Raw genomic sequence first — 9,815 nt, 5'->3', positions numbered from 1 at the left:
CATGTTGGGTTGGGTTGGGTTAGTTTGCTTTAGGGTTATGGATTTTTATTCTAAGTTCGAATTTGGATGGGGAGAGACTCTTGAACTTATTGGAGCGATTAGACAGTACCACCTAACAATCTAAGTTCTAACATCTTAAGTTTTTTTTGATAATTTTTTTTACAAGTGGCATCATCCTATGTAACGTTATTTGTCTATGTCCGAGTCATTATCGGCTCGTCCCACTGTTGGTGTAGGCACCTACCAGTTTAACTTTCAGGTTGAATGACAAGTATCCCACCGTTCCAACTAATAACTTTGAATACCCTTAATTACCCCAAAAAAAAAAAAAAAAAAAAACTTTGTTTTCCCACCATCCCACAAATATTTACCTTTTCATTTTTTTTTTGTTGTTCCAAATCAAAATCCAATAAACTAATTTCTTAATATTTTTAATTTATCCTCCTTACTTTAAAATTATAAAAACATGTGGATACACTATAAAAAGATATGTTTATATATTCGCTGTCCCTACCATTATAATAAAAAAAAATATTAAAAATAACACTCTAAAAAAAGTTAGATTCCTAAAATGGAAATTTTTTTTGGAACATAGAAATTACTTTTTTGAATTTGACGTACTGGTCCTAAATCCAACACTAGTTCCTTCACCCTTTTCTTTTAGAAAATACTTCTCAGGACTTACAAGATTCATGGTTGTGTGTGATGCAGACGTCGAATGGTGACCTAACTCTTTCTTTTATACTAGCCTTGCACACAAATTATATAAAACTTTACAGAAACTTGACCGAATTGGTAAGATAATGACCTGTAAATGCTCATGTCTCAGATTTTTGACCGAATTGGTAAGATAATGACCTGTAAATGCTCATGTCTCAGGTTTTAAGTCGTCCATTGCCATTATAACACTTAATTATTGTTGAGATGTGGACCTGTCGATAGCATTCCCGATTTGTAACCTGGAGTGGATCCGAAAGGGACCTTGCCAGAGGTGCGGTGCGGTACAAGACAAAAAAAAAAAAAAAAAATTATATAAAACTTTATTTGAGTGCAGGCCAACTCAAAATACAATTGTGAATATTATTGAGCTTCATCCTAAAAACGAGGAAAAAAAAAAAAAAAAATTTGAGTAAACTCGACTTTTTCAATTTACACTCATTTATACAAAGTTTAGCACTAAAAATTAAATGAATGAAGTACTTCAAAATGTGGAATAAGAATGCACTTGAGTTTTTTAAATAGTGAAGGACACCACACCACAAAAGAGGGATGGGGAGTGGGCTGGAACTGTAAAAGCACTTCAAAATATTTATAATTTATACTAATTAAGTACAAATGTAATTGATACATCACAAACCTGATCATATAAAGATTAAAAAACCAACCGTTACAACCTTTCTTACCAAACATAATTTAGCAGATTAAACATGAAATTGTCCCAGTTGAACATCCGTCTCCTTCAAAGGAACATACTCGCCAAGATAAACTTCCAAGTGATCCGAGAGATCTGACTTATCGATATTTTCATGATGATACGACTTACATACAAAATAAATAATAGTTTGGATAATCAACCCAAAAAGAAACAACATGGACTGAAATGACAAACACAGCATCCCAAATCCAACCTTATACACCAAAATCAGTGACTCTCCATGCACAACAAACTTTTCAAAAAGTGTATATATAACAAAGGATGAGAAACTTGACACAAAAAAGATAACTATGGCCACCCACATCTTACCCTTTATGAGGTTCTTGCTCTTGACCATGGCCTTAAACCCATAGGAGTCTTCAAGCACCGACACCGCGCTAGCCAACTGCCAAACAATGGTCATATACAAAAGCCCTAAACCATATATAATAAACAAGATCAAGACAATCAGCAAACGGATGCCACTACTTCCAATTGTCATTCCCCGTATGATTAGGATCGCGATAATTGCAGAAACTAGGGTATAAGCAAAGAAAGACAAGAATGTGGACAAGAAAGTGATCATGAGTCTCTTCCAAACCTTTGGGACGACACTCATAACCACCTCGAAGGTCACTTCGCGAGACGTGTAGATGCATGCGACGGTGTAGACCACAGCCGAAGTGGAGGTGAGAGAGAAGATGAGGAAGAAGAAGGTGTATGCGAGCTCGAAGAGCCAAAAGGCGGTCCATTCGGATGAGATGTTGTTGGAGATGTTGTCATACGTCTGCGTGCCGGCTTGTGCTTGTTGTAGCTCGGTTTGGTTGTGTGTGATCCTAGATGTGAGTAATTCGGAGACTTTGATGTGAGCTAGGAGGATGAAGGAGAGTGGGAGGATCAGAGCTAGAGTGATTTGGGTTAAGATCTTCCTCCATGAGAGGATGATCTGGTAGGCTTCTGTGTAGATGCCAAAGGGGCCTAGGAATTGCATTTCCTCTTGTTCTCTGTCCATCATTTTTTTCATTTCTTTCTTCAATGAATGAGAGATGGGGAGGTGGAGAGGGGCCGATCAAATCTGAAGATGGAGTTGGAGGAAGGTTACTTTCTAGAAGGAGCATGGGAGACTGGATTGGTCTTTTTCATATATCAAGTTGCCCTTGGTTTTTAATATAAAATACTAAAGTCGGTGTTTACTTTTAATTAGTTTAAAATTTTTAACTCACACTATCGCTATCCACAAAATATTTGACAAATATTTTAGGACTTTGTAGTGCTCAATAAAATTTTTTTCTCAGAGTTCGTGTCCTTCTTTTTCTCCTCTTTCTCCATATATACATATGTATATATATATTGTGATGATTATTTTGATGACACAACCTGCCCAAAAAATGATATCTGATTTCACAAAAATAATACTCTTATACAAAAAAGTGGTGCTAAAAATAATAAGATAATTTGAACCAATGAACAAATTTTTTTTCATAATCATCTCAATATTTTAATCAATTTTATTTTTTCAAAATATCATAATATTGACTTCATTAAATAATAAAATAGAGTCCAAAATTCTAGGTACACGTAATAATCCCTATATGTTTCATATTAGTTACAGTAAAACTGTCTACCGACAAGAAAATGGCGTAATGGTAGATTGGTCCGAGCATAGAAGGTTTTATTGGAAGAGGATTGTTTATATCGAAAGGCCAGCAAACACTGGTTCAGTGGGTCTTTCTCTCGGATTATGAAGACCAGTCATTTCCCAATCAGCTTTTTGAGCCTTTATGAGTCAACGTGCATTGTCCCAACTGATAAGAATATCCTGACATCATAATTACTTAAACGTCCTCAATTTCATAATTTGTCTACCCTCGTGATGCACTAATATGTAATTTACTTTAGAAATTCCTCCTCGTTTTTTTCTCTTCTGTGACCAATGACTCACAATGCTAAAGCTATTGGATAGACTCAGATTCCTCTTAAGGCCCGCCATCTATCATTCGAATAACACCGCCACGTCTTACACTTTCCACAAATTAGTAGTTGGACAATTGTGTAACGAAAAATAGAATTTGTATTAATTTCACATTCCACAAATTAGTACTTGGACATTTGGGTAACGAAAAATACAATTTGTATTAATTTTATGTCCTAACTTTTGAGTTGATTCATCCCTCCATTTTTAGGAGGAATACTGTTCATCTATGAGAATACTTCCTTTACCTAATCATGATTTTAGAAAAATATCAAAATAAATAATAGTCACCCTTCCCTCTCTTATAATTTATTGTAACGAGTGGACATTGTTGGGTACTGTTGCATACCTACTTTTTTATACACATTTTAATTTACATCCAAATTTAATTTGAAATCCCTTATAACATTTTCTCATTCGAACTCACAGCACTCTCGTTGCGATCGGGTCATCCTACCTATCCAGGATGACTCATTCGGGCGCCTTCCAGATTGGACGCTTGGCGTGGCACCGGATCTAGTTCTAATACCAACTGTAACATATAGACGCTTACCTATTTATTCAAAAACTCAAGTTATTGAGTAGGATTACATGCCAACCCATTTATACACACTTCAATCCCTATTCAAATCTAATATGGGACAAGTATCCCCTTATAACATTTATCCTCCTCTACTTCTTTATTGATTTAACTTCCTTATGAGTTTAATATTCTATATCAAAATGAAATGAAAATTAATTTACAAAGGTAGAGTGCATGAGTTCTTTTTTATTTAATAAGGAAGTACAATTATGAATTTGAACAGCAATTATGTTATTTTATATTTAAAAAAACAAGTGGTGGTGCGCAATTGGAAAAAAAATAAAATAAAAAATAGTGTGTGGAAATCATCGATCTCCCCTTCTTCATAATGTTTGATAATATTGCACACCAACAAAAACTTGTCACTCTCTATTTATTGTATAAATTTATAATCAAAAGAAAATAATAAAAAATATTGAAATAATTAAAATTAAACATATATAAATAATAAATAAATATATACATATTAAAATAATAATAAACATATATAAATAATAATATATATATATTTCCATAAAGGCAAACTTTTTATGTATTAATACGAGGTAGGGCTGCAACTCGGGCGAGTTGGTTGGATTTGAGGTATAACTTGAGCCTAACCCACCATATGAAATGCTAAATCCAAGCCCAATCATTATCCTATCTTCAACCTTGACTGCTCAATTCAAGCCCATCCCGTCCTTTTATTTTTAAATTCGGGCTTACAACTCAGGTTTAGATTTTGGGTCAATTCGGGTTATTCATATAACTAATCTTTATACCAAAAATTTAATATGATATTGAATTAGTTTTAGATTAAATTACTCTTAAACAAAAATAATAATAATAAATAAATAGTTTAAAGACTTTTTGTAGATTTTTAATAAATTACAAACAAATTTTTAGAAAATTCTCCTAAATGTTAACATACAATAAGTTAAGATTTAACAAAATAAGTTAAAAAAAAAAAAAGTAATCATAGTTTAAATATTATATATAATGTATTTAAAAATAAAAATATGTATGAAAATAATAATAGAATTTGAGTTCGGTTTGGATCGGGATGCTAGTACTTTAATCCAAGCTCAACCTTAATTAAATTCGAGTTGAAATTTTTTAACCCAAATTTAAGTTTAATTGTAAAAATAATTATACATGCTCTTAAAAAATCAGACTGGGTCTAGTTGGGTTCGAATTACCAAACATTTGTGAGATCCTATGTACGGGAGCAGTTGGGTTTTCCCTCTCCATCATGGACCATTTAATCAATACAAGTGGACGTTAATTAAGCAACTGCCCAAAAATTAATGATGGGCCATAATTCAGTCAAAAAAAAAAAAAAATGATGGGCCATCTCAGCCATATGATATGCGTATAACACAGAGACACTCACATACATATACATACATCTACATATATAAACAGTAGCACATAGTATTATCCACATACAATATTGGTCAATGGTCATTCTCTGGTTGACGAGTAATGTGGGGACAAATTTTAACTAGGGGTGTAATCCACTTAATTGTAAATAGTTGCACTAGTTTTAAAATTAAAATAAAAAACTTGAACAAGTGGCTCATTAAAGATTGACTAAAATTTGTACACACAAATTTTATATCTATAAAATAAAAAACAAAATATGAAACAAATATCAATTTTATTAATTTTGTAAAATTCGAGTACAATTCTCTGTAAATATCTTTACAATAAAAAGAGTGTATTCTCTGATTTGATCTCCTTTGCGGTTTGAATCCAAGGGCTACTCAAGCTTTGATCTTGAATCGGGTTGTTGAGTGTCTTCTTCAAGTCTTTGTCGTTAACAAAAATTAGAAAGAGTTTCTAATCAAGGACTGAAAAGGCTTGATCTCGAACATTTTTGTTGTTGATCTTTCTGATTTGTTGAATCGTTGAGAAAGAAAGGCACGATTTTGATGTGCTTGTTATTCTTCGCCTTTAGAGCTTTGGATGTTATAGATGAACGGCACGATTGTAAGGTGCTTGTTATTCTTCTAAACTTTAGATTTTTGGATGCTTTTGAGCTTCGATTTTTGGATGCTTTGGAGGTATGAATGAAGAATTCGTTAGAGCTTCGACGTTCTATTCTTAAGAGAGAAGAATTTGGCAGAGCTTCAATACTCTCCCCTTGAGTCCTCTCCCTTTGTTGCTTGAATGTTGAGAGAGGGAATGATTTTGCCGACCATACAATGAAATTTTAAGAGAATAGATGGATAATAATAGCATTCTTTCCCTTTGTGCCCTTTATCTTTAACAAATTACATTTCAAATATGCAGCTTTGGTAATGGATATAAATATTCTTTCATTTTGCTGAAGACTTGCTTAGAAATAAATGTGTTCATTTTGCTGTGTGTGATTAACATCTTTGGATTTGAATTGACGACATTGAAAAACCGACTAAGAGATAGAGAGATGTGAAGTGGTGGATCCCAACACTCTTCTCCCTGCCTTCAATTATAGCATTGCTTTTTTATACTAATTAAACATAGGATTTTATCCAAATAATCATCAATTTTAAAGTATTTTTCAAGGCTTAGAAACAATTGCAAGTTGAATATAACAAAAGATTTTGCATAGAAATGCAATATGAACTGAATAATTAGAAATTAGGATGTTATAAGCATCATTTTAGGAATATTAGAAATGCTGATTTTTGTTTAGGTTCAAAGTAAAGATATGCCATGTTTGAGAGTACCGAATTGGTAGTTTGAATATAGAATCCAAAGTAATTTAATTCAAACTTTGTACTAAAAATTTTTCAATTTCAAATTCAAAGCGTTGATTCGATTCGATGCTTCCAAACATCACATTAGTGTATTCCCACAGCAATCCACAAAACAATAGCCACCGAAAGCGACGAGAATTTGCACAGAAATCATTGGCCGAACAATGCTCATCCGCAAGATATAAAATCCACTTCGTTACTGGATTCCGAGGATGATTCCACACTTTGGTGTTTGGATTATAAAATTTCATGAAAATGGATTAAATAAGATAGCATAACAGGTTCTATGGTGCTGAAGGCAACTACAACATTTGTAGATTAGAAGATAATATAAAAAGTTACACCAAGCCCGTGACATTTGACTTTCTTGCAACAACAGAACAAACAGCCTTTAAGTGTTACCATCCCAAACACTTTCATGATGATATCACTTGTTTTCATATTACAGAAATTGCATACAGAAACAAAAACAGCACCAGCACCAGCACCAGCACCAGCACCAACCCATCCAAACAGATCCTAATAAAACAAAGTCTGTGACCCCATGACCTCTAACCCTTAACAGAAAGATTATTGAATTTCTCAAATTTGACGTTCTAATCACGGAAATTAATCTCGCAATCCACATGGTAAAGTGGTACTGAAATGTACATTACATAGTAAGACATAAAATTAGGTCACACACATAAGCTGCATTGATAGCAATACAACTATTATTTTACACTAGAGATAGTGACAATTATATTTTACACTTGAATTTGGCTTCACATTATGCTGCATTGACGGCAATCTTCATTCCAGACTGACAGTGCCCGGGAAAATTGCATATGAAGTAATTCTGTCCCTTGTCAAGCCTTATCCGGTCCTTCCCTGTTTGGAACACTTTTGCACCGGCCGGAGTACTGCAACCGCTGTAACCGCCCCGGTTTACGGCAACCACATTGTGGAAAGTTGGATTATAGTTGAACACTGCCCAATGTATATTTTTGTTATGTTGATGTGAAATTTAAATTTTAAATAACGCGGTTCATCCAAAACTAGGGTAACATCTATGAAATCGCCAAGATTTCACTATGATAAAGAGCAAAACGAAATGATTAACCATCTTTCCTATATTCCCATGGAATTTGGACTACATAATAAGTTGGATCCGCCAACAAGCTCCACACTTCCTATTAGCATAATTACATTTATCTAAGCTAAGTTTGTTATCAAAAAATGCACAGATTAGATGTAAAAAATTGATATATTTATTATTGACAAATGATTTAAATAAATAAATAAAAAAGAAGAAGAAAAGAAACCATTGTGCATTGTTGATATTGCTGAAACAGAGTAACAATGATACTTTAAGGGCAACAAAATAGGTGGCGAAGAAAAAAAGCTTACCAAGTATGTCACCGGCCCTAAAGCGCTTGCCATTAGGCCAATTACTGAGATTAAAGGTCCAACCACCGGAGCCACCAACTATAAAAGTTGCACCATGAACTGCCTCAAACTGAACCACAAGGCAAAGTAGTGCAACCACAATGAACATGGCTGGACCTGCACTGCCCCTTCCCTGAGACATTTCCAAAAAGAGTTGGTGAGAGAGGAAAGGAATGTATAGCTGCGAGACTGAAAAGTTCTGGTGATGCAAAGTACTAAAGGAGACTAGCTTTTTTATAGTGTGTTTGGGACAAAGCACGAGGTCCCATATGTTAGAAAAATGACACAAACCTGTTAATTACAAAGAGATAATATTCGCACTTCCTTTTCCTACAAGGATCCGAAGGAGGGGTCATGCCCTAGATTTTTTGAAAACACTTATTACTATACTGCCCAATAAAACCAAATATAGATAAGTAAATACTTGCCCCCAAATAAAATTCTTTGTTGGGACTTTAGCAATTTTAAGCGCAATAAAAATATATAACATAAACCCAAACCTAATAGCAAATTAATAACATAATATATCATACACATATATATATATATACACACACACACTTAAATTTTACTTTGATCTTACCCAAAAGTGAAACAGTAGCAATTGTTACAAACCTTCAAAACTCCATTGATCTCTCATCATCTCCATTGATTCTTGTTTATGGTTGTCTTGGTAAAAAAAAATTTACTATGTAAGTTTCACGCTATGTAATTAAAAAAAAAAAGAAAAAGAAAAAGAATCAGAGACATAAATGTTAACTTAAGAGTTATTTCTCATTGTGTATATATATATTTTTTGCCATTATGTGTATATATATATGGTGCTTTCTCTTTCCCATCACAAACACGAAACTAAAAACTCTCCAAAATTGGACGGAGAGAGCAAAAAAAAAAAAAAAAAAATCAAAAACCGAAAATTACTTGTTCCCGTGTTTCATAAATTTAAATTTACAAAGTAAAAATTCATAGAACTATACAAATACAGTATTATCTATACTCTGTATAAACAAAATATTTATTGTTTTAAAATTTATATAACCAAATATTTATAGTTTTAAAATTTATAATAAAGAATTTTTAATCTATAATTAATTCATCATATTAAAGTTTTACAAAATGTATTTGTCTATTAGAGAAAAAGTAGGAGTTGAGAGTAATTTTACAAAATGTGACGTTTAAGGAGAAGTGTTGTATATATCTCAATTTTGGAAAGTTTTTAGTTTTCTGTTTGTGAGGAGAAAGAGAAAGCACCATGTTTAATTATTTATTTTTATTTATTTTTTTTCATACCATGTAAAAGGGGACTATTTCTTTTTTTATTCTAACGTGATTTACCCAAATCAAATTCGGAGAGTTTTCGTATTTTTTCTTTCATGTTATCTATCATTACTCTTTTTTTAATTAATAGATTCATTTTAATTGACGAAATCAGAATTGTTGAGTTTATTTAATTTATAGTTTGCAATATTTCAAGACATAATTACTTTAGATTCACATAGTTCTCTAATTTATTTTTTTATAGTGTTTTTTGAAAAATTTGATAAACAAATAAATTTTTGCATGAATCTAATCAATAATGCAATATTTTTGGCCTAAAGTTTGGCCCCCAAACCATGGGATTCTGGCTCGGCCTGTGTCCCTATACTCTTTAATGCAACAATCTCAGTTGTGTGGTACAATTCTCACCAACCCCTG

General features: G+C 32.7%; 2 protein-coding genes across 2 annotated transcripts; both read right to left on the bottom strand.

The window, feature by feature from the left end:
• Positions 1-1,421: 1,421 nt before the first annotated feature.
• Positions 1,422-2,426, bottom strand: LOC132272869 (uncharacterized). The gene has a single exon (XM_059773948.1). It carries the CDS (start codon positions 2,424-2,426, stop codon positions 1,422-1,424), a length of 1,005 nt encoding a protein of 334 aa, XP_059629931.1.
• Positions 2,427-6,897: 4,471 nt separating this feature from the next.
• Positions 6,898-8,309, bottom strand: LOC132273351 (basic blue protein-like). Its single transcript, XM_059774317.1, has 2 exons — positions 8,082-8,309; positions 6,898-7,661 (listed from the first exon to the last, which is right to left on the bottom strand). The coding sequence occupies exons 1-2, from the start codon at positions 8,260-8,262 to the stop codon at positions 7,462-7,464; spliced, it is 381 nt and encodes a 126-aa protein (XP_059630300.1). The 5' UTR covers positions 8,263-8,309; the 3' UTR covers positions 6,898-7,461.
• Between the last annotated feature and the right edge of the window lie 1,506 nt (positions 8,310-9,815).

This window comes from Cornus florida, unplaced genomic scaffold (assembly GCF_030987335.1).
Source record: "Cornus florida cultivar Cherokee Brave unplaced genomic scaffold, ASM3098733v1 CherokeeBrave_3.0.0_Hap2_Chr09, whole genome shotgun sequence".
Classification (NCBI taxonomy): domain Eukaryota; kingdom Viridiplantae; phylum Streptophyta; class Magnoliopsida; order Cornales; family Cornaceae; genus Cornus; species Cornus florida.
Note: the sequence above shows the minus strand (reverse complement) of the source record. Positions and strands in the feature narration are given on the sequence as shown.

What these genes read in the sequence shown, in the direction of transcription:
- LOC132272869 (XM_059773948.1), bottom strand. Translation starts at nt 2,426, where the DNA reads ATGGACAGAGAACAAGAGGAAATGCAATTCCTAGGCCCCTTTGGCATC.
- LOC132273351 (XM_059774317.1), bottom strand. Translation starts at nt 8,262, where the DNA reads ATGTCTCAGGGAAGGGGCAGTGCAGGTCCAGCCATGTTCATTGTGGTT. An exon ending in TAGGGCCGGTGACATACTTG is followed by an intron (nt 7,662 to 8,081) that starts GTAAGCTTTTTT and finishes TACATTGGGCAG; the next exon opens with TGTTCAACTATAATCCAACT.